Source organism: Eriocheir sinensis, chromosome 39 (assembly GCF_024679095.1).
Source record: "Eriocheir sinensis breed Jianghai 21 chromosome 39, ASM2467909v1, whole genome shotgun sequence".
NCBI classification, from domain to species: domain Eukaryota; kingdom Metazoa; phylum Arthropoda; class Malacostraca; order Decapoda; family Varunidae; genus Eriocheir; species Eriocheir sinensis.
Window position 1 is genome coordinate 11346602 of NC_066547.1, and position 24663 is coordinate 11371264.

The 24663-nt window shown below is 44.0% G+C and overlaps 1 protein-coding gene across 1 annotated transcript; it reads right to left on the bottom strand.

Annotated features, from left to right (window-relative positions):
- Positions 1-389: 389 nt before the first annotated feature.
- On the bottom strand, positions 390-24502 carry LOC127009124 (uncharacterized). Its single transcript, XM_050881911.1, has 19 exons — positions 24410-24502; positions 22511-22709; positions 21497-21649; positions 20504-20761; positions 19922-20047; positions 19340-19432; positions 18507-18665; positions 17240-17368; positions 16624-16649; positions 6532-6691; positions 6078-6230; positions 5481-5607; positions 4848-4975; positions 4472-4597; positions 4224-4307; positions 3423-3572; positions 2897-3037; positions 1805-1975; positions 390-1065 (listed from the first exon to the last, which is right to left on the bottom strand). The coding sequence occupies exons 1-18, from the start codon at positions 24413-24415 to the stop codon at positions 1869-1871; spliced, it is 2325 nt and encodes a 774-aa protein (XP_050737868.1). The 5' UTR covers positions 24416-24502; the 3' UTR covers positions 390-1065; positions 1805-1868.
- Positions 24503-24663: the final 161 nt, after the last annotated feature.

Consider the following 24663-nt stretch of genomic DNA (forward strand, 5'->3'; position numbering starts at 1 on the left):
ATACCAAAGTCTGACAATACCAAAGTCTGACAATACCAAAGTCTGACGATACCAAAGTCTGACGATACCAAAGCCTGACAATACCAAAGCCTGACAATACCAAAGTCTGACGATACCAAAGCCTGACAATACCAAAGTCTGACAATACCAAAGCCTGACAATACCAAAGTCTGACAATACCAAAGTCTGACGATACCAAAGCCTGACAATACCAAAGTCTGACGATACCAAAGCCTGACAATACCAAAGTCTGACGATACCAAAGCCTGACAATACCAAAGTCTGACAATACCAAAGTCTGACGATACCAAAGCCTGACAATACCAAAGTCTGACGATACCAAAGCCTGACGATACCAAAGTCATGCCTGCAGGATTGAAATGACGGTGTATAACAACAGTTTATTAATTTACAGCACATAACAACATTTGGGCCACGTGATCGAACGAGGGAGGAAGTGTAGCTAGTAGTAAAGAGTAAAAGGTTGACAAATAAATAGTTATGCAAATAGCTTACATGACACATTCTATTGATTTACAACACACCAACAACCCGATCACGTGACGAATATAGTTAAAGCAAAAGAAGACAACATAAATAACGTAAAAAATAAGGAAAAATGAACAACGCAATAATACAAAGAAACTAATGATAAGAAGATAAGGACGTAAGAAAGTAATAAAATGAAACTAATGTGAATAAGATAGGAACGTAGCGACAAAAAAAAACAGCAAAATAACTTAGTAAACTCTACAAAACAACACGATGACAAACAATGGATGTAACATGGAAAACAAAGACAAGAAAACATACCGAATAACCACGAAAAAAAAAAAAGTATGAAATCAACAAAGAAACGTGCTCTGAATTATAGACAAATGAATTAGCAAATATAAAGAAAACTGCACGAAACAAAACACACACAATGAGATAACGGGAGTATCAAGAAGGAAGGAATTTGGGGAGATGCACAGTTTCTAGTCGGGGGTCATGTTCGGCCCGGGAAGCTCCTAGCCACGTGATGGTGAGTGCCAGAGCCGTGCGTTGCCACCTGCCGCCCGTCACCTGAAGTAAATCATGCGTCAAATTATTTACCTGCAGGAAGTCGTGCGTGAAAATAATGTTGATTAAAATAGAGGCAGGAAATGGAGATGTTGTTTATACTTTATGGTGTGGAAAACTTGCACGAGAAATAGAAGAAAAAAAACAGTTAAAGCAGAGGAGTCTTATTGTACCGAGTAAGATGGTGGTTATTCTAATTGTTCTTGCATGTTTGTTTTTTATGAAGTGGGTTTTTTTTCGTTTTTTTTTTTTTTTTTTTTTTTTGTCGATAATGTGCAATGATGACGTATAGTTTTAGAGCAACGTTTTTACCGTGCAGCTCCTTACCATTCGAGTTTCAATACAATAACATTCCACTACTTATCAATTTTTGTCAGAAGTGTGTTTAGTTATACCGATATTTTCTTATATTCGAAACGACACAGCAATACAATTCCCTCGGGTTACATTTCTTTACAACGAGTCTTTGCCACTTCGAAAATTTTACCACAATGAAGTCCTGTGTCTCCATAACAACGCTGCCAGATTGTCGTACTCTGCCTCCAATGTTTGCCGATTTCCGACCCCAAAAACTGTCTCCTCGACCACAATAACTGCCTTCATATATACTCAACATTAAAATGGTTAATTATTTCTGTTTCTTTGCAATAGTTAAGGATCAGAAACCGGTAAATACGATGCTCTGAGTACGATAATCTGGCACCGTTGCTCCATAAGCTTAGAAGTTTACATTCATGCTTACCTGAGGCGTCTTGGTCTTGGTCTTGGTTCGGAGGTGACTGCCGCGAGGTGTGTGCAGGGAGGTCTTAGCTACAGGACGTCTGGCGGTAGGTGAGGCTGAACCCGCGGTTGTACAAATCCGTGCTCTCGTTGGTATCACTCTTGACGTAGAGGGCGAAGGGCTTCGAGGTGGCTGGGGGAGGAAGGGGCAAGGTAGTGAGCGAAGCGAAGGGGGGATAGCATGCAAGGAAGATTGAGGAAGGTTAGGGGTTGAGAAAAATGGGATGCAAAAAGTGTGATTGGAAAGGCGTAGATGCGGTGGGAAGAGTAAGGAAGAGGAGTAAGGAAGATCAAGGAGAAGTAGAGGGAAAGAAGAGGTAGAAGGGAAGTGAATGGATTTTAGTGAATATCAGCAGTTTCCATTTTTTTTTCTAGGGCAGGGCAACCCATTCACTCACTCACTCACTCACTCATTACCCACTCACACAATCAATCACACTCTCTCTCTCTCTCTCTCTCTCTCTCTCTCTCTCTCTCTCTCTCTCTCTCTCTCTCTCTCTCTCTCTCTCTCTCTCTCTCTCTCTCTCTCTCTCTCTCTCTCTCTCTCTCTCTCTCTCTCTCTCTCTCTCTCTCTCTCTCTTTACATCTTTCTATTTTTCTATCTCTTGCTCCATCTCTCCCAGCCTTAGTATCTATCTATAGCTATCTAAATATCTATCTTTATCAATGTATCTATCTCTATTTCTATCTTTATCTTTATATCTCTTGCTCTATCTCTCTCTACCTGTCTCTATCTATATCTGTCTATATATAACTATCTATCTATCTTTCTCAATGTATCTTTCTCTATCTCTATTTCTATCTTTATCTTCATATCTCTTGCTCTATCTCTCTCTACCTGTCTCTATCTATATCTGTCTATATCTATCTATCTATCAACCCATCACCCAGCAGTGAATGGGTACCAGGTATTAATCGGGGGTTGTGTCCCGTCTCCTAGGATCTGTTCCCTTCTCCTATAATTCCTTCCCCTTCTGTCTCTCTCCGGCATATGACCACAGATGTTGCGCCGGCTAAACAAAACTATTTAACTTTTCAACCCATCAGCACTCACAGGACACAGAATTCGGGAAGCCGAGGCCACAGTAGCGGTCACTGTGCGTCATCACGTTGCCGTCGGTGGTGTACAGGCCGCCGGGGATGACCACGAAGTCCGAGATGCACTTGTTGCCCCGCGTAGAGACGTAGCGAGTGCCTGTGTGATGGTGGTGGCGGTGTGTGTGTGTGTGTGTGTGTGTGTGTGTAGTGGGAAAGGAGTGAAATTCCGTAGGTTAATAAAGAACTAAAACCCGTCTAGCTAAGATATTGTCGTATAGTAATATCAGTCATCACCCATTACAGGTTCGCTACAAGAAAATCGTCCCTTCCCAACAAATTCAGCGTTTCCGTCTGGTGTTCGTATAATCCATCCTGCTCCGGCAAATGCTCTAATTAAAGTTTTTCTACCTGGTCCTCTGTCTCTCCTAGGTAAAGGTAAAGTCTAGGGCATACGCTATAGCTCCGCATCTCCTACAATTATTACTCTTGGATCGCCACTGTCACTTCGGTTGTCCATCTGTTTTCACTTTTAACGCACGTACCGAGAGTTGACTCCTCCACCACCTTCGCGTTATCGGTCATGGTGAAGGAGTAAGGGTCGGAGTCCGTGTTGGCGACCCACGTGATGCCGCAGTAGTTGTCGGCGCGTCTGATGCACACGGCGTACTCCATCCCGGCCAGCTGCTGCGTGCCTGGAGGGAGTGTGGGAGGTGAGAAAGGTTGTGAGGGGTTGGAAAGCGTCAATATAATACAAAAGAAAATGAGAGGTGTAGGTAAAGACAAGGCAAGGAGATTGTGGCGTGCTGGAGAGTGACAAAATAATTGAAAAATAAATAAGAAGGGAATATAATGGACCTGGTAGACGGTAAACTGTCACGGATTGAGTTCAGCTGCTTAGATAAACGAGTAGAAGGATATACAACGAAAAGGAAGAAGAACAGGATGAAATATGGAAGCATGGACGAGCAGGCAGCAGAAAGCCTACTGGCTCATTGCGATGCTGCCTGCCAGTGATATAATCAGTCACGGGAGTGGACTGTGAAAAGGATTAAAAGCACTTCTGTACGTGCTCAGGAATACGTTCCTTTCACTCCACTCATGCAGGAAGGCTGTTCCAGTGGCAGACAACTCGGAGGAGGAGGAAATAAAAATGGAGGAGGAGGAGGGTAAGGGGAACAGGAGAAAGAAGAGGGTGGCGGGGGGGGGGGGGGTCAGGAAGAGGAGGATAAGGGATAACGGAAACAGGAGAAGAGAAAGGAGACGATTTAAAAATAGGGCGAAACAAAACGGCTCCAAGTAACCAGAAGAAAGTTAATCAAACGAAGAGTTTCAGGAGTACTAACCGTGTGTTTCGGGTACGCCGTCGTAGTTGAAGCTTTTGACGACGTTGGTAGTTTCGGTGTAGTACTGGAGGCAACCGACGGGCGCTGGTGGCGGTGGTGGTAGTGGTTGATTCGGCGAGGCAAGATGATTTGGTAGAAGGGGAAAAAAAAGAGGAAATTTAGATGTTTGGGATTAATCTAATAGTCGACACACACACACACACACACACACACAAACACACACACTTTTTTCTGTCTGCCTGTCTCACCCCGGTACTTGGAGTCGCAGGGTATCTGGGAGATTTTAATGTTCCAGGCGGTGGTGAGGGACGCCGTCGAGGCCCGGTCCACGGTCACCTTCACGGCGCCGCCATTCGGGTCCAGATCGTAGTACACTGCAAAGAAAGCCCTATTGAGATACCCGATACGGCGAAGGAATAAATAAAAGCGTGTATCCACTAAAACTGTAGTGCAAGGAGCGAGTGTATGCAACCACTGAGTAGCAGCAAGGTCGAGGCGGGATGTGTGGATGAATGTCTTCGAGTGGATGCTTTGGTCCGTACTCTCAGACGCTCGCGGCTCTCACAAAGACTTTCCAAAGGCCATTAAGAATAAATTATGACCTTTTGTCTTCTATCCACTTACTGTGCTGGCCGGTGATGGTCCCGCAGACCTTCGGGAGGTTCGATATGCCGCCCGAGAGTAACATGAAGTCCTTCGTGCAGGTACCGTCGGCGTCCGGTTGAGAAAGGTCGTGCTGCAGGAAGTCCAGCCTGCGGCGAGGAGGGGAGGCAGCGTGTTGGCGGCGAGGGTGAGGAGGAACAGGAAAATTGTATTAATGAAAGAGAAGGCGGCGGAAGATGAGCAAGTGTAAGAGGAAGATACAGATGGCCTGCTGGATGTTAGAGGTGAAAAGATCAGATTAGAGGTGGTGAAGGCAGCAAATGGTTAGCAGAAACAGTTGGCTTATATAATGAGGCACCACTGTGACTAACAGAGCAGATTAAAACAACTGTGCGTCGATACGAGAAGGTTCAATTAAATTACTTAACGAGAAGTAACGATCAATGCGATACTATATTGCATTGATCATTTTCAAAACAACAATTTTTCGATCTGAGAAAAATAATCTAGCCAATGTGTGCACTGCATCGCCTCACTTGATTTGGCCTGCAGTTACTCCAGACTGTAGGTCATTTTGGAGCTCAAACAATATGGAGTGACTGACATTTCGAAACAGATAAAGTTCATTTGCGTGAGTGTGCCTGGGACACAAACCTGATCTGGCAAATGTTTTTGTTGATTCTGTTGACGGTGAGGGAGCAGGCGCCCAGCGTGCTGACGGTGTCCGGCTCCTGGAAGTACGTGTTGTTGATCGTCGTCTCCTGGTTGCACGACCTCGTAACTGAGGCGAGAAAAGGAATATTTTAATTTCTTAACTAACCAAAATACAACACGTCAAGCTTCATCTCCTGAGTGGTGCAAAGGACGCGCCTTCCAGCGTTATTTCAATTAACCTTGCGTCCTAATGACTAGAAGCGGGAGACCCGACAAACTTCAAGGGGAGAAACTTGCTACATACTCGTTGGCCCGTTTTAGATTCATCTGTTATTACTTGATAGTCCTTTATATTTACTTGATGAAATAGCACTATCATGTGAAATAGGGATAGTACAACAGTTAAGAAAAGGAACAAATTGCTACCATGATTTCTGTCCAAAAGCTTCCTTCCCTAACCTAGATGTTTGACTCCTCGACAAAACAGTATTTCTAACGGAAGTGTTCGAGTTCTCAGTAAAATAAGAACAACAAAGGTCGAACAAGGACATGGAGGCATGGTGAAGGAGCGCGGCGGGCGTGGCGTGAGGTGCTTACCGACGCAGCAGACGCCGAAGCCGTCGGAGCAGGAGCCCGACGCTGTGCCGCCCCGGTCGGCGCAGTCGCCGGAGGTGAGGCAGGTCCCCGTCGAGACCGAGGAGCCATTGGTGTTGCACTCGACGGCCTGGACTTGTGCGAAGACGAACAACACTGCAGGGGCGAAGAGAGTAAGGGAATGTTGGTGAGTTGAGTAATAAATTGTTGGGGAATACAGATATGAAAACAGTGCTGGTTTGGAGGGAATATAGTCTTACTGATAATGCAAAGATGAGAGGAGAGTGAATATGCTGGTGAAGGAATGGAGGAACCTGAATGTTAGACTCTGAAGTATGGTGATAGAAAATAGACAAGCAATAGACAACCCTCTTCGCTAAGGAAAGTGTAGAGCAGTGAGAACGTTGACAAGGAGTACTACAAGGCTCTCCCCGCCACCACCTCCACTCTTCGTTACCTTTGTCTTCACGATGACTCTCTGGTATTAGTCCCTCGCCCTTCGCCTGCTGCTGTAGTAGTTCTTGTCCCTCATCCTCCTGGCTGATGACGCTGAAAGACAAAGCGCTGCCTATCACCACCGCCCACACCACCAGCAGCCCGCGCCAGTTGCCGCCCATCTGTCCGGTCACGGGGGGAAATAACCAACCATTACACAGACGAAACACGCAGCAAAACATTAGGTCAAAAAAACATTTAAATCGGTAAAACACTGACGAATACGAGATTATTTCACGGCCGTATCGAATTCTACGTGTAGTGAGATTGACAGTGTAGTAATGGCTGAAGAATAGGAGGAAGAGAGGGGAGAGTTAAAAAAAAAAATTAGAAGTGGGGAGTCATTACGAAAAGGAGAAAGAAAAGGAAGAGATAATAAAACAAAAAAAAAAAAGAATGTGAAAAAGAAGAGACAAAAGAAGAAAAAGAGGTAAATGAAAAGGAGGAGTAGGAAGAGGAGGAGGAGGAGGAGGAAATAAAGAATGCTAAAGGAGGCACAAATAACATTCTCTGACTGATATTTCACAGTAAGGAAACCAAAAGCAATGATCGAATCCCATATATTTCTTTCCCCGTTAGTCAGATTTTTTTTTTCTGGTCCTCTGCTTGACGTTGATTTGACAGGCTATGACGTGAAAGGGTCGATTTGCTTGCCAGACACAGCACTCCGTCACTATAGCTGATTGCAGTGAAGATTTGGCTATTTGCAGGCGTGATGTATAGTGATTTTCCTTTCCTTGATCTCATGCAAGTTATTTCTCTTCAGCTGTTGTATTTCCTATTTTCCTCGCTCCCCGCCCAAATATATTTTCCGACATCCCATTTTCTTTCTTTTTTCTTCATTTAATCCCTCTTCTTCTTTTCTTCTCTTGCCCCTCTTCTTCCTGTTCTTCCTCTTCTTTTCTTCTATTTCTTTTTACCCCTCTTCTTCCTCTTCTTTTTCTTCTTTATACCCCTCTTCTTTCTCTTCTTCCTCTTCTTTTCTTCTGTTTCTTTTACCCCTCTTCTTCCTCTTCTTTTTCTTCTTTATACCCCTCTTCTTTCTCTTCTTCCTCTTCTTTTCTTCTGTTTCTTTTACCCCTCTTCTTTCTCTTCTTTTTCTTCTTTATACCCCTTTTCTTCCTTTTTCTTTTTTTTCCCTTTTATTTTCTTCTTCCTCTTATCTTTTCTCCTCTCTTCTACTGCTTCGCTCATCTTCCTTGCTCCCTCTTCAAATATTTTTCCGACATCTTCTTTTCTTTTTCTTCTTTTTACTCCCCTTCTTCCTCTTCCTTTTCTTCTTTTCATCCCGCTTCTTCCTCCTCTTTTTCTTCTTTTCATCCCGCTTCTTCCTCCTCTTTTTCTTCTTTTTATCCCTCTTCTTCCTCCTCTTGTTCTTCTTTTTATCTCTCTTCTTCCTCTTCTTTATTATTCTTTTCCCCCTTCGTTTTCTTCTTCCTTTGCTCTTATCTCCTTCTCTATCTCTTTATTTCCTCCATTTCCTTGTATCTCATTATTTTATCTCCTTTTTCCTTTGTCTTCTTCATTCATCACTTCATATTATACCTCCTTTTCTTCTTCTTTTATCTCTTCTTTTTCGTATTCATTTATTTTTCTATTTTATCATCTCGTCTTGTATCTCGTCTCCTCTTTTTTTCTTTCTTTTATCTTTCTTATTCTTTTCCTTCTCGTGACTCTCGAACGGTCAAGAACACACTGCCTGCCTGTCTTACGTGTTTGTTCTGCACACACACACACACACACACACACACACACACACACACACACACACACACGGTTCTTCCCTCTCCACCATCATCGCCCCCACCCCCTTCCTCGCACCCTCACCAGCGTCACTCTCTTTAACGGGGTCACTATTCAACACACCTTCCGTTTACCTCCCTGATCACGCATGCAAGCACTATAACGGTTTCTGATCCGCTTCACTTACGTCTAGAAGCGCGAACTGTCGTTTTCCTATATATTTTTTTCATGTGGGTTTGATATTTCTTGTTTTATGTTTTATGGTTGTTTGTCCTTGATGTTTTTTTTTTTGTTTTGTTTTGTTTGTTTTCATGTGTTTTTTGGTATTTCTTTGTCCTTTCTCTCGTTTCATGTTCTGTCGTTCCTTTATGCCGCTATGAGTGTAAAGCATCACGCGGATATGCAAGGGATTCGCGTTTTCAATGGTTCGACATTTTCCAGGCGAATTTGTTTTTGCTTCGACAAATATTATCTTGGACTCACTTTTCCTTCTCATTGTCCGACAAGTGGCAGCTTTAGTCCTACATTGCGCCTGTTTAGTCTCAGTCTATTGTTTCATTGGTTAGTATATTCACTATTTTTTTCCTTTGGAGTAGGGAAGCATAGGGAACTATATCTTGTAGAAGTTCGAAATCCTGTGTTTATTTCTTTCGTTCTTCTTTCTTGGAGTGATGTCACGGTTGTGTTACGCAGAAAAGGAAGCAGCTGTACCTTTCATTATGGTTATGGGGCACCTTCAATATCTTCCTCTCCAAGGCTGTATTTCTAGATTTCATTCTTCGTCCCCTTTTCGTTTTTCCGCCTGTATATTTATCTTCTAACGGATCCTTTGCTGAACAGCGCCAATGGTTTCTCGTGTCCATGCCTTACCTTTGTTTACGAAAGAACGAGAGACCGAGAAGTTAACGCCACGCGAACCGAAGGTGAACTGGAGTCCAGCGTCGAGGTCCAACCCTTTTATGTCCTCGCCTGCAAAGCCTCCAAGTGGGTCGTTGTTTCTCTGCGGGAGCCGTTGTTTGCTGAAAGCGGCTCGCGTCTTTTTAACTCCTTTCTGTTTGTTTCTCTCTTCAAATGCTACATTTCCTGCCGCCTGCAGAAGGTCGGTTGAAAGAAATAAGCACAGGACTTTGAACGCATATAAAATAAACATCCTGCATGCTAAATTTGCTCATTGTGATGAGTGTCACATAAGTCGGGGGTGGGGACACATGCAAGGCTTTCCAAGCTACGAAATATTTAACTTGTTTCAGGGAGAAACTGATGATGGCGAAAATTAGTCTGGAATATTCAGAAGATAACTTCCTGCATAATCGAATATGTACGTGCGGGTGTGGTGAATCGCTTAACTTTAAGATATTGGAAGCGTTTGACATCACATTATTCCGCTCATGGGAGGCAGATGAGGGCTTGTAAGGAACTTGGGGCGGTCACCTTGCTGTGGTGCTCCTCGGCACAGGTTAAAGAGAAAGGTGTGTGTTTGTTAAGGCCGATGAGGTCTTTAATTTATTTGTAAAAAATACTAATGTTTGTTTGAAGTGATATGGCTTCTTGGGAGTAAATGATTTCTTAACTAAAAAATTACCACAAACTGTCTATGAGAGACCTGTAATGTAAGTCACGATGCCTCCATGCCCTGTCTCTCTGCTGAATGCCTTTCGATGCGTAAAATCATCCACTGAGCAGCAGCTGTGTCGGTCTTCACAGTTCTCTGCAGGAAGGAAGGGTGGAAGACTTGTATGACCGTGCCTTGATTGTTGACTCTCGTGTCCTCCGCATCATTTGCACTCGTAGCCCCGTCCAGGAGTGGTGAGTAGTCCTGGGGTTCAGGGTACGGTGTCAGCGTCAGTGTTGGAGCGACGTGTCTTGATGTCCATTGTCCAATACCCTGTTCATCTTTCATTATAAAACAACAGATGAGCTATCCAGTTACTATCGACAGACGCTCAGCCCCAGTGAACTGAGGGCGGACATCTGTTTGGAATGGGAAACCCTACACGTAGGAGGACCTCTAGTGACCTCGCATAAATAATCGAGCTGACCTTGGAATAAATTTTTGGGAAAAGAACCTGCCGGACTGTGAAGATCCTGATATTCTGAGAAAGATTTTTTTTTTCTGTCGTGTTTGCCTACTTATTATTTCATTGTACATTTTTTTATTCATTCCATGCACGCAGCAGCACGAACACTCCTAATCTTGCAGCAGTGCCCTGGGCTGGTACAGGATCAGCGTCATGTGCCTTGATTTTTTTTGAGGGGGGGATGAATGAGAGGGATTATCATCATGATCTAGTACCTTCATAACTGTCACTGTTGTTGCCACTACTACGACGTTATCCTAAACTTTCATAAATGAAAGGAACATAAAGATGTAAGGAGTCTGCAAGAGGCCGATTGGCCTATACAAGGCAGCTCCTGTAAGCCCAACCCCACCTAACCTCACTATGCATGAAATTTATCCAACCTCTTCTTGAACATATTTATTGTATTGGCACTCACAACATGATTGTCAAGCCCGTTCCACTCATCCATGACTATTGGTAAACCAATTCCTGCCTGTGTCTCTGTTGAATCTGAATTAATCTAACTTAAAACCATTGTTATGTGCCCTACCCGGCTCTTTTTCAACCCAAACCCTATTAACATCCCCTTATTAAAGCCCTTCATTCATTTATAATCTTAAATCAAGTCTCCTCGTAACCTCCGCATTTCTAGAGAATGCAGGTTAATTGCTTAAGTCTATCCTCATATGGCAAGTTTCACACTACTTGAATCATTTTTGTCATCCTCCTCTGTAGAGATTCTAACATCTTGATATCCATTCCATAGTTGGGTGACAAGAACTGAACCGCATAGTCAAGATGTGGTCCAAATATACAGTGCTAAGTAAAGTTTGAGGATGAATTCAGCGCTCTTTTTGCTTACGCTCTTTGAAATTAAACTCATTACCTTGTTCGAGTTAACTAATCTTTCCTAAACGAAATAGGTTATCCTAATCTTTCCAAAATTAAAAACATTATCTTTTCCAAGCCAAAAATCGTTATCCTAATCTTTCCAAAGCTAAAGGCGTCATCCTTATCTTTCCTAAATTAAATTAAAAATAAATTAAAAAAAAACTCAAATTAAACTTAAATTAAAAAAAAACAAATCTTCAAAACAACAGAATTTAATATTTTTTTCAAAAATAAGACAATGTTGAGATTTTTTTCAATTTAAATTTTTTTTTTTTTTTTTTTTTTTTTTTTATCTTATTTTTTATTTTTTTTTAATTAATACTATGTTATATAGGATATCCAAAAAAGATGTCGTAATAAAGAAAAAACTAAACTAATGACGTCATCGTAATCTCTCCAAAATTCAATACTTTTTCCTAATATTTCCCAAGCTAGCTGTTATCCTAATATATCCAAAACTAAAGACGTTATCGTATTTTATTCGAAAACTAAAGACGTCATCAATATTTCCAAAACTAGAGACGTTATTCAAGACATTATTCTCATAGTTCCGTAACTGATCGTAATCATTCAAAACCAAAATATACTATCCGATTATTTTTCGAGCATAAAACTGTCCTAATCTTTCCCACACTGAGAGCCGATTTCACAGTCCATCACAGTGGTTTTGTAATCGCCAGGACCAAACTATTCAGTCTTCCGCACTCCGTAATGGTGAGGTTTCCGATGCAAGACCAGATACACAAGAGACCGTCCGTATGGTTTCTTCAAATTTCTTAACATAAATTTGAACATGAAACACTATATAAGGAATTTTCGAAGTCTTTGGTATTGGTTTGGAAGCTTACTAAGAACGTTATCCCAAATTTCTGCTATCACTACTACTACTACTACCATTATCTTATTGTTACCACTGTTACCAACCCCTTCCACCACCACTATAGAGAGAATGTCATTGTAGTATTTGCATTAACAAGAAGTGAATGATATCAATGGTGAAGATACGAAAGGTAGTGGGGAAATCAATCAGAGGTTCAGAAGATCCCCACCATAACGCTCGCCAACACCCATTTGCGGCCCTCGGTGACGTCAGGATGGTGTGGAGGGAAAAATTCTCCCCACGGCTCCGATGCCACGACACACGAAAACCAGGTGAGGCGGATGTGTGTACGCGCCGCCCACACGGTTGTAGAACCAAGGAGAGGCGTTGACACACACACACACACACACACACACACGGTAGCTCAGTGGATAGAGCGTCTGCCTCACAACCAGAAGGACCGGGTTCGATTCCCGGCCGGTGAAGATAAGTTGGGTTTATTTTCTTTCACGTGTAGCCCCTGTTCACCTAGCAGTGAGCAGGTACGCGACGTAAGGCGAGGAGTTGTGACCTCGTTGTCACGGTGTGTTGTGTGTGAGTGGTCTCACTCCTACCCAAAGATCGGTACTATGAGCTCTGTGCTCTTCCGTAGGGGAACGGCTGGCTGTCGCGAGAGACCCGCAGCAGACCAAGAGGTGAATTACACACACACACACACACACACACACACACCTCTCCAGTAGCTCAGTCGGTTAGAGCGCCGCTCTGCAAGGCTTCACGGCCAAACAGGCGGCGGATCGAGCCCCGCTCAGGCCGGATTCTTTCCGCTGACTAGGAGTGGTTACTGTCCCCCTGTGAGCAAGAGGGATGGGGTGTGTGGTGTGTGAGGTCCTGGCAGTACCCAGAGATCGACGATAATGAGCGCTTGCTCACGTCGGGAGGGTACCTGCTGGCGAAAGCGAGTCCAACTCGTGATCAGGCCGTGGTGAATTACACACACACACACACACACACACACACACTTCGTTCATTCATTTTATTAATTCTTTCACGTTTCCTTCAATATTAATCTTTTTTGGTATTTCGAATATTCATGTTTTAGATAAAATTTTCAGCAGCATGAAACTCTCCCTCTATTTGTCTATCTATCCATCTATCTATCTATCTTTATATCTATTTATCTGTATTAACCTACCTACCCATCTCTATATATCTGTAAATATATATATCTATATCTATCCATCAATCTATCTATCTATATCTGTGCAGTTTCTTTTAAAATCAAAGTCTTTCTCAAGGCTGGGCAGACATGAAAAGATTACCGTATGGTCAACGCAGCTGCTCTGAAGAATCTAAAAGGTTTACCGATCGTTCGCTGTCTCCTCCAAATGACTTCCTGAGTGTTTGCCTGAGCCGGAAACAACGCAGTCAGGGTTCCTAAGTAATCCATTTGTTTTGAATCCCCACTGCGGTATGTTTTCAAGCACGAAGGATGATATTTGGGCAGTTGAGGATAATATTTTTGGAGCGTTCACGATGATTTTTTTTTCTAAGGAGATCAAAAGAGTTACTGAACCGTAAGAAGAGGGATAGATAGATAGACAGATAGATAAATAGAAAGGTAGATAGGTAGACAAATAGATGAAAAGATAGACAAACAGAGACACACACAGACACACACATACAGACAAAGACACAGGCAAAGACAAAGACAGTCACAAAAACACACAGACACACAGAAGGAGACACAGAAAGGTACACAAAGACAAACACATCGACAGACAGAGACACATAAAGACACAGACAGAGATAAATGTATGCATGGATTTACCTATACGTGCAGGGCCTCAACTGTGAGAAACCAAACACGTAACGTATAGCCAGCAAACACGAGGCGAGGGAGGAACAACACGCTGGACCGTTTTGAAAACACCGTTGAGGAAAGACGAATCGGCGTGCGTGGTGGTGGTGTTAGTGATGGTAGTGGTGGTGGTTGTCGTGGAGTTCGGTTTTTTTTTAACAACAAAGGAGACAGCTCAAGGGCACAAAAAAAGGAAACAATAATAAAAAAAAAGCCCGCTACTCGCTGCTCCTACAAAAAAAGAATCAAAAGAGGTGGCCGAAAGAGAGGTCAATTTCGGGAGGAGCTTTATCATTGTTACTGTTATTAGTGTTACTGTTATTAGTGTTATAAGTATTAGTGGTAGAAGTAGTAATGAGCGTCGTAGTAGTAGCTGTAGTAATGGTGGCGGAGATGGTGGTGGTGGTGGCGGTAGCGATCATGGCCGTTTATCAGTCATTATTTTTATTATTTTCGGTAGTAGAAGTAGTAATAGAGGTAGTAGTAGTAGTAGTAGTGGTGGCTGTAGGTGGCTGTAGAGTTGTGGTGTTTGTGGTGATTTTTATCATTTATTATTATTTTATTATTTAATAATAAATAATAATTAATTAATGGTGCCATCAAATGGTGATATGGGGAGGGAAATGTGATGATGGTGGTGGTGGAGTATTAATAACAGTAACATCCTTCAGTCAACACCATGAGCATATTATTATTTCCTGTCGCGCACTGGATAAACCCGTCCGCTGCGATTGATTTGGATTTTTTTTTTAATTTTAAAACACCTCGTCCTTAAGTTACATTTGATGGACAGCTTTCGCATGCGTGTAGCAGCTGTAGAGAGAGTAGTATGACCCTGGTGGTGGTTTGACTTGTGTGCTGTTGTGCAGAAAAAAAAAAACAAAAAAAAAAACCCCGATTGATCCCCTCTTTGACCTTTATAAATAGTTGATGTGAGAAGCGATGGTGTCTTAAAATACGGCCCTTCACTGGTAGCCTGGTAAAAAATAGTCCCAGGTCTTTCTGTGCCTCTGTGATGGATAGTGGAGTGTTTCCCACGTGGTATTGGTATGCTGGGTATCCCCTCCCAAGGTGCATGACTCTACATTTTTCTTCATTGAATTGTAGCAGACACTTTTTGTTCCATTCCTTTTGCTTGGTGATGTCTTCTTGTAGGAAATTCGAAGTCATGGGGTTAACGTCACCGATACACGGGTTGGCTCTCGTCTCCCCAAACAGTACCAGTGATGAGGGAGACAGAGGTTGGTTTTGTTAGCTGTTTCCATCCCTCACATCCACTATATCCAAGGACCAAAAGGGAGACCAGTCGTGTTGGAATGAGTGTGTTTTTATGTTCACGATACAGAAGAAGGGTCAAACTACCATAAGGGCCAGAAAAGATACCCATGGAAAGGACCACAACACCTACGAAAGCCTTGTCAAATATGCGCTCTTGGGCCTATATAAACATGGCAATATTGGGACAAGTTTTATTATTATACGAAGCTTCTGCACATCTTAACATTAATAAGTGTTGCATCTTCCTAAAAGTTTAACCCCTATGGAAAGCTTCTTCGTGTTCATCGATAACATACAAAAACGTCTACTTCCGTTTTTATTAACTAAATACTAAAAGTCATCTTATATTTCCTACCGATAATAAACTAAATTTCTCTGACGTATAATTATTCATATACCAAAAGCTTATCTTAGTAATAACAACAACATTAACAACAACAACAATAACAACAACGATAATGATAAAAATAATGGTGATAATAAATAAAACATACAATTCCTTATCTTATCTCTATGAATCATTGACACGAGCCGCTTTTCTGAATTTAGGGAACACAACGGAGAGGCAATAGAAAGAAACGAGGATGAGGAGGTAGAGAAGAAGGAAAGGAAAAGGAAATGACTGTGGAAGGAAGAGGAGAAGGAAAATTGGGAAGAAACGAGACACAGAGTGGGAGGAAGAGAGGGAGGAAGGAAAATATGGAGAGAAAAAACGAGAGAAAGAAAAAGCAATGTGGATGTGAGAGGAGGAGAGGAAGGAAGGAAAATAGAAGAGGAACTATTGACCGAAGGAAAGGAGGAGAGAGAGGAGGGATGAAGGGAAGGAGAAGAGAGGGTACACTGAAACATTTGTACTGAACGAATAATATTTACGGTTAGCTTTTTGTGTGTGACCGAAGTTTACCTTATCCCGCACCTGTCAATTAGTGCGAGAAATCAACCAAACGACACGAATTTTAAGTCTTAAGAATGTAAATAAATAAACTACAATAGACTGTGTGCGTGTGTGTGTGTGTGTGTGTGTGTGTGTGTGAGTGCGTGTGTGTGTGTGTGTGTGTGTGTGTGTGTGTGTGTGTGTGTGTGTGTGTGTGTGTGTTAATCTCATGTACGACAGCAATTCCTTCCCTTTTACCATACACATAACCACCCAAGTTAAATATATAAAAAAAATAACCTCCTGTCCTAACAATGTTCTATTTTTTTGCATGTGTCTTTATGTATGTGTGCGAGTCTCGGAGGTGGGGGGGCGCTGATGTGGCTGTTGGATGTAGGAGTCGCCGGCTCAGCGTCAGTCAGCGGCTAACAGTTGGTGATCTGCCGATAGTTCAGGTTGAAGCCTCTGTTTCCGAGGTCGTTGCGCCCATCCTTCCCGCTTCCCTCCTCGCTGGCGTCTGTCTTCACGCTGATGGCGAAGGGCTTGGTGGTGGCTGGAGGATGGGAAGGGGGGGAGTGTTAAATATATCTTCTATTTACATTTAAGGCGAATTTTAATCAGTTGAGGAGCATGTCCTCGAAACTACCCTTGCCATTTCCATCGCCATAACTTCTACTTCCACTACCACCACAACTTCTGACTGCTGTTACTACCACCATTCCTACTACTACCACTACTATTACTATAACCATCACTATTTCTCCTACCACCACTGCTACTACTACTATTACTACCACCACAACTACTAACTGCTCTTACTACCACCATTCCTACTACTACCACTGCTATTACTATAACCATCACTATTCCTCCTACCACCACAACTACTACAACTATTACTACCATCACAACTACTAACTGCTCTTACTACCACCATTCCTACTACTACAACTAATGTTACTATCACTACAACTACTACAATTACCATCACTTTTCCTCCTACCACCACTACTACTACTATTGCTACCATCACAACTACTACAATTACCACCACAGTTCCTCCTACATCCCCTACTACCACCATAACCACTACCACCACTAATAAACACTAACAGAGAATCAACGGTAACTCGAGGTTCTTACAGACTACAGCGTCGGGGAAGCCAAGGCCGCACAGTCTATCCACCTGCTCCCCCGTGTCGGTCTTTCCACCTGGGATGAGCACGTAGTCGGTGGTGCACTGGTCCCCAATGGAAGACGCGTCCCTGGTGCCTGCGAGGGAAAGAAGGCATGAGGAGAACGCTTGGAGAGCCCTCGAGGTCACGCCCGTATCTTCTTGCATCGGTCCATCAGCGAGTGAGTACGAAAGTGACTTGACTGTTTGGTGTTCGTGATTTTGTGTCTGTGTGGGTGTGTGGGGTGGGTGTGAGGTTTGGTGGGTGGGCGGGTTTGTGGGTGTGGGTGAGTGGGTGGGTGAGTTTATTTATCTGTTAGTCTTTAGGATAGCTTGTCATGAGTTTTGAAGAGACAAACCTCGTTCTTTTGTTTCCATTTTGTAAGGTAACAAGTAACTCTTTATTTCCACCCATCTGGGAATAAGTGGAAGAACTCTCTGTAAACAGTCTTTCTTTCCTGCATACCCTTTTATTTCCACCCATCTGGGAATAAGTGGAAGAACTCTCTGGAAACAATATTTCTTTCCTGCATACCCTTACTCGCAAACAAACCCCTGCGCTACACTGAAGGAAAGGGAAGAAAAGAAAAGGAAAGGAAAAGAAAAGAAAAAAGGAAAGGAAAAGAAAGGAAAGTAGTAGTAGTGGGAGAGGAAAGGAAAAGAAAGGAAAGGAAAGGAAGGGAAGGGAAAGGTAAGGAATGTAGAGAAGTGGGAGAGGAATGGAAAGGAAAAGAAAGGAAAGGAAAGGAAGGGAAAGGAAAGAAAAGTATAATAGTGGGAGAGGAAATGAACGGATTGGAAAGGAAAGGAATGAACAGGAAAGGAAAGGAGAGAAAAGGAGAGGAAAGGAAAGGAAAGGAAAGGAAAGGAATAGAAAGGAATGGACAGGAAAGGAAAGGAGAGAAAAGGAGAGGAAAGGAAAGGAAAGGAAAGGAATGGAAAGGAAAGGAAAGGAAAGGAAAGGAAAGGAGAGGAAATGAAAAGAAAGGAAAGGAATGGACAGGAAAGGAAAGGAAAGGAGAGAAAAGGAGAGGAGAGGAAAGGAAAGGAAAGGAAAGGGAAGGAAATAAAGGACTGGAAAAGAAAAGAATGGAAAGGAAAGGAAAAGGTGCATTCATACCAGACTAAACTCATATTGCATCCGACCCCTTATCATTTCCCTCCTGCAACGAACTCCACATTTAAAACCTGTTACGATTCCCATACCTGAACAAAACAACAGCCTCCCACGATTACCTATGATGCTCCTGAGAACCATATTGGCGTTGCCCGAGACCGAGTAGCCGTACTGGCCGCCCGAGGTGTTGCGTGTCCAGACGATACCGCAGTTGTCCTCCGCCATCTCCACGCAGACGCCGTAGTCATTGTTGGCAATCTGGCGGGTACCTGTAACGCCTGTGGGTGAGGGAGGAAGGAAGGTGTTGTTAACGGAGGAGAAGTAGTAAGAAGGAGGAAGTATCGAAAACAAGAATAAACACATGAGCAAGATCACTAAGAGAAAGGAAAAAGAAATAGGAAAAAGTGATGAAGATGAAAAAAGTGCCAGATAAATGGTGAGGGAAGGGACGCAGGAATGATTAGATGCGTTTATGGCAGGAAAAGATAGTGAAGAACAGAGAAGGAAAAGGAGGAGGAGGAAAAGGGGGTGGTGGATGCAGTGAAGCAAGAGTAAAAGGATGCGAAGAAGACGAGGAGGAGAAGGAAAAAGGGAAGGAGGAGGAGGAGGAAGGAAGAAAAAGTGGAATGGAAGAAAGGAGAAAAAGGGGAAAATGAGTAGCAGAAGGAGGGAAAGAAGGAGAAGAAGGAGGGAAAAAAGAAAAGAGGAATGAGGGAAAGAAGAAAAAGAGGAGAATGGGGAGGAGGAGGAGGAGGAAGGGAGAAAAAGTAGAATGGGAGAAAGGAGAAAAAGGGGAAAATGAGTAGAAGAAGGAAGGAAAGAAGAAAAAGAAAGAGGGAAAGAAGAAAAGAGGAATGAGGGGAAGAAGAAAAAGAGGAGAATGGGGAGGAGGAGGAGGAAGTGGAGGGGAAGGAAAGTAGGACATGGACACAAGGCTGAAATAGGATCTCACCGCCGGCGTCTCGTGCTGAAGGCGACTCGTCGTAGTTGAAGCTGCGGACGTTGCCTGACGTGCCCGTGAAGTACTGCAGACATCCGTTCGGGGCTGTGGCGGCGGTGGCGGCGGTGGCGGCGGCGAAGGCGATGGAGGCGCCGGTAGTGGTGCCATGAAAATTGTTATACCGAGATAAAAGCTTGTCTTAACGTTTTGGGGTTTAGTAATGTATATAATGACGAAGATGATAATGATAATGACACATAACATATATCCCGCTCGCCGCCACAAGCTGGGATTTTTCAGTCACCGCCGAGTGGCCTGAGACTACCCACATGCTATCTTGAAGACCATCTATCAGCCCAGACTCTAGATTATTTCTCTAAAAAGAGGATCAAAGATGATCTCCGGGGGCCAGCATGAGCCAAGCAGGATGGCGCCACTATAAACATTTGCCTGCGCCATAACAGGCTGGGGCCGGCTATCAGGCTCCACCAAAAAAGCCTACCGGCGCCATAGGCAGAACGTAAACGCACACACACACGCACATGCACACGCAACGCCCCCCCCCCCCTCCCCCTCCCACACACACACACACACCTCTGAACTGGGAGCTGCACGGGATCTGCGCCACCTTGATGTTCCACCGCCGCTGCGCCGTGGAGGCGGCCGAGCGGTCCACCATCAGCTGCACGGGGCCGCTCATGGACTGCACGTTGATGTACACTGCGGGGACGAAGAAGGTGATCAGTCTCCTCAGAAGCTGGATTTATTTTCCTCTTCCTTCTCTTCTAAGGTATTCCTTTACCGACCTCCTCCTCTTCCCTCTCTCTCTTCATCCACACCTACCTACTTGCCTTCCTACTTTACCTCCCTTTCTTCCTCTTCTTCCTCCTCCTCCTCCTCCTCCTCCTCCTGGGGCCATTCCGGGCTGTTTCTCGCTGCTTATCATATAAATATATATATATATATATATATATATATATATATATATATATATATATATATATATATATATATATATATATATCTATATATATTCCCCATTCGACGTTCAACAGCTCCTTTCTATACCTTTACTCTACAACTTTCCGCCATCTTCCCGTCTCTCTTGTCCCTTTCCCATTCTTCCACCGTCTTACTCCACCATAAAGCACGCCGTTCCCCCTCTAAGGCACTCACTATGTTGGCCACTGTTAGTGCCGCAGATCTGAGGGGCGGGGGAAGGGCTCACGGAGAGGTAATCGGTGATGCAGTTCCCGGCCGCGTCTGGTTGCTCGAGTTCGAAGTCCAGGAAATCGAGGCGGAGCTGGCAGATGTCATTGTTGATCCGGTTGACGTTGAGTGTGCACGAGCCTGTCCCCGTGTCAGCGTCCGAGAAGCCGGGGTTCACGAAGTAGGTGTTGTTGTACCTCGTCGATCCTCCGCAGGTCCGCTGAACTATATGGCGAGGCAAAGCGAGAGGAACCATCATTCAGGCGAGGTGGAACGTGAGTTTTGAAAGAAAAAAATTGATACTGCCAGTAGCTTATGGCGACTGTCTTAGTTATACGGTAATGAAAACAGAGGAAAAGAAATGTTTGGATGCTAATGATTCGCCTTAGATGATTATAGGGGCATATTTTCAAGCATTTTGGCGCCTATGCATGCACATGAGAGGTTTCAGAATGCTTTCGAAGGATGTTCAGATGTTTCAGAATGATTTAGAAAGATGATCAGAGGTTTCAGAATGCTTTCGAAGGATGTTCAGAGGTTTCAGAATGCTTTCGAAGGATGATCAGAGGTTTCAGAATGATTTAGAAAGATGATCAGAGGATTCAGAATGCTTTCGAAGGATGTGCAGAGGATTCAGAATGCTTTCGAAGGATGTGCAGAGGTTTCAGAATGCTTTCGAAGGATGTTGTGGGCATTTCCATAAGTAATTATATGACCTTGATGGTAATTAGACAAAGCTTCTGTATCATGAACGTAAAAATAACACATGAAAACCTGATTAATCTCTTTTTCGACCTTTGGAAATTATGTTAACGGCGGAAGCGTTTGAGAATACGGACCCTATAGTCATTGATTAGTTATAAATGTTGTGGCTAATGAAAAAAAGAACAACCAGCTGACCAGGATTATTCATCACTAAAGTTCTAAGTCGAATCGGATGAAAACTCGAAGAACACTCACGCAGGCAACAGGATGCGAACCCGCTGGAGCACGTCCCCGAGGTGATGCCGCCGTTGAGGTCGCAGTCGTTGAAGGGCAGACACGTGCCCTCCGACTGCGTGGTGTTCTGGGTGGTGCACGCCATCTGCCGGATCTGCCACCTCAGGACGAACACTGCAGAGGGCGATGTAGGAGGCTTATGAGAGGGTGTGTTGTGTTACGTTTGTCGGACTGTGTTCTTAGGGTCGTATCATAAGACATTTCATCGCTCAAGAACACATATTTGACAAGGGTTTCGTAGGAGTTGTGGGCATTTCCAAGAGTAGTTTTATGGCCCGGTGGTATAGTTTGACCCTTCTGTACAATGAACCTAAAGAAACACCTATTAGAACCAGACTGACCCTCTCTTTGACCTTTAGAAATAGCTGATGTGAGAACTGAAAGTGTCTCCTAATGCCAACTTTAGAATCTAGATCGATCTCCTCTGAGCCTTGCTTAGAATCATATCTTGGGTGGAAGTCGCTGAGTACCGATTAGAAAAAAAGTAAGATATTCGAGGGCATGATTGACAGCGTTAATAAGTTTCTTGGGTGTCAACCTAGCTACCAATGCAGGCCTCTGTTTCTCATCAGATTAATAAATAAAGGGAAAAAAATATAGCAAAATGATAGTAAGTGTGTGCACATACGCATATAATTATGTTGTGATGTAAATCGTGAGTGTCAGCGTGCGTGCAGTGAGGATGTTGTTTTAAGGAGCTGTCTAATTATTACTTAAGTCATGAGTGTCAGTATCTCTCCAAAGAGGATCAGTTGAGCTCCGGGGGTAGCCTGAGCCAAGTGAAATGGTGCCACTATAAAACACTTGCCTGCGCCACCATTACGGGCTAGGGCCAGCCATCAGGCCTCATCAAGAAAGCTTACCAGTGCCATAGGCTAAATGTAAAGAAACTGAGTGAGTCGTAGTAATCCTGAGCATCTGATGGAAGTGTGTCAGGGCCTCGAGGAAGCGGCCGTGCCATATTTTAAGACTTACTTTTCCCTTCCCTGTCGGTCGCGGTTATGCGCTTGTATCGCCCCCCCTCCTCCTCCTGCTCCTCCTCCACCACTTGCAGCTCCTCCACGCCCTCCACCTTCCCCGGCAGCCCCTCCACGCCTTCAGGTATCGAGGGCGCCGCCGCTGCCACGCCCACCAGCAGCAACGCCCACGCCAGGCCGCCTCTTATCGCTGTTATCTGAGGACAAACAAATAAAGGTTAATCTTAGCCTGACTGGTAACCATACGTGATGATGCAGCACTCAACCATATGGGATGATGCAGCACTCAACCGTACGGGATGAGGCAACACTTGATCTCCATACATTAACGGTATCAACAAAACAGTACGAGACAACACAAAGAACACCAACACCACAACCACCCTCACAACCACCAGCGCCTGTCACACACACTAGCCAGCCAAACCACCAGCCAAGTAGGTTTACAAACGTACCTACAAATGGCAATGGCCCTCACTGCCTCAATCTACTTACAAGGCCTTTGACGCGCTCAGTGCTTAGTCTGCCGTACGTTAATAACTGTCCAGCTCCCCTCACAGCCTGTTCCGTCCTCGTGTGTGTTTATGTGTGTGTTTGAATGTGTGTGTGTGTGGGGGGGGGGGGGTAAGTGAGCGTTCATTGTTTGTATGTATGCGTCTTTTAATATGTCCTTCAGAGTAATATGTGCAGTTAATTTTATGCACAATTCAGAATGGTCTAAATATTTTGGTTAACGTCCCTAAGTGTTTGTGGAGATTGTTTCTCATTCAAGAGTAGGAAAAAACGAAAAAACTGTTGTTCAGCCATCCTTGGTCCCGTATGCGTGAGAAAAGCGTTGGGGAAATAAACCAAATCGTATAACACAATGTTAATGTGGACGGAAGTGTATTTGGACGCGCATTACGAAGACGTGTGTGTGTGTGTGTGTGTGTGTGTGACAACGGTAATGTTATGTAAATACAGATAACGTAGAGCCGCAAGGTCAGAGCAGAGATAACGCAGCGGACCAAGGCAAGGCCTCGCGTATGCGCTTATCTGGGGCCCAAACTGCTTTTATTTCTACCAGATAATATTCACCGTTCGCTTTTTTTTCTTTATATAGTCACCAAATGCTTTTTTTTGTTTGTGTGTGTGTGTGTGTGTGTGTGTGTGTGTGTGTGTGTGTGTGTGTGTGTGTGTGTGTGTGTGTGTGCGAAAGAGCGATAAAAGAATAAGTATACTAACATGCACCTGTGAAGCATAAAGCATAAAGTGAAGCATAAAGGTCTTCGACACACAACGAGTCTTTTTGAGTCTCATAAGGACACGTTTTGGATCATTTCCACGCCTTATGACACCTCAAACACCCTACACTCCTCTCGTTCGTTATCGTGTAGTACTTTTTTTCGTTCAAATGAAAGAAGAACTGGATTATTGTTTCAATTTAGGTCGGTCGACATCTTACACGGCTTTTCTCTCCTGTTTGTCTGTGTCTGGGAATGGCATTTCAAACTATGGTAGGTAGTGGCTGAGTGGCCAGCGTGTGGGAGCGGTGTCATGGAGGACCCGGGTTGAAGTCCAAGCTGACAATTTTTAGTCATCGTCGAGTGGCCTAAGACTACCCACACGCTCTGATGACCACCGGGCTCTTGCAAAACCCTCAAAAGAGGATTAACTGAAGTTCCAAGGGAAGCATGAGTCAAACAAGATGGCGCCACTGTAAAAAACTTACCAGCGCCACTTGGGGCTTGGGCCAACCAGCGGGCCCTATCAAGAAACCCAATCGGCGCTACAGGCCAAACGTAAAAAAAAAAAAAAAAAAAAAAAAAGTGGTCTTATTTCCCTCTGATTTCCGAAATGTTCAAATGTCACGGCTTTCATGTTGCGGCGCCACTCCCCTCACACGCCCTCACATTACCTTCATGGCGACGAGAAGCTCCTCTGCTCCTCCAGCTCACCGCTTACCAACACTGCTCAAGGAAGGGCGAGTGTGTGGCGCTTTTAAATCCCTCTCTCACCTCCCTCGCCTTCCTTATGCCTACCCTTTCCTCGCCTCCGGTGCGGCTTAACAATAGCAGCTCATCAGGCGTTTGGAGTCCACTAAGCCCTGACACCCGTACGCCGACCCGTCATCGTCATCACACTGAAACGAGGAGGGACGAAACGACACTC

What these genes read in the sequence shown, in the direction of transcription:
- LOC127009124 (XM_050881911.1), bottom strand. An exon ending in AAAAACATTTGCCAGATCAG is followed by an intron (nt 4,976 to 5,480) that starts GTTTGTGTCCCA and finishes TCCTCGCCGCAG; the next exon opens with GCTGGACTTCCTGCAGCACG. An exon ending in GGTGGAGGAGTCAACTCTCG is followed by an intron (nt 3,038 to 3,422) that starts GTACGTGCGTTA and finishes ACCATCACACAG; the next exon opens with GCACTCGCTACGTCTCTACG.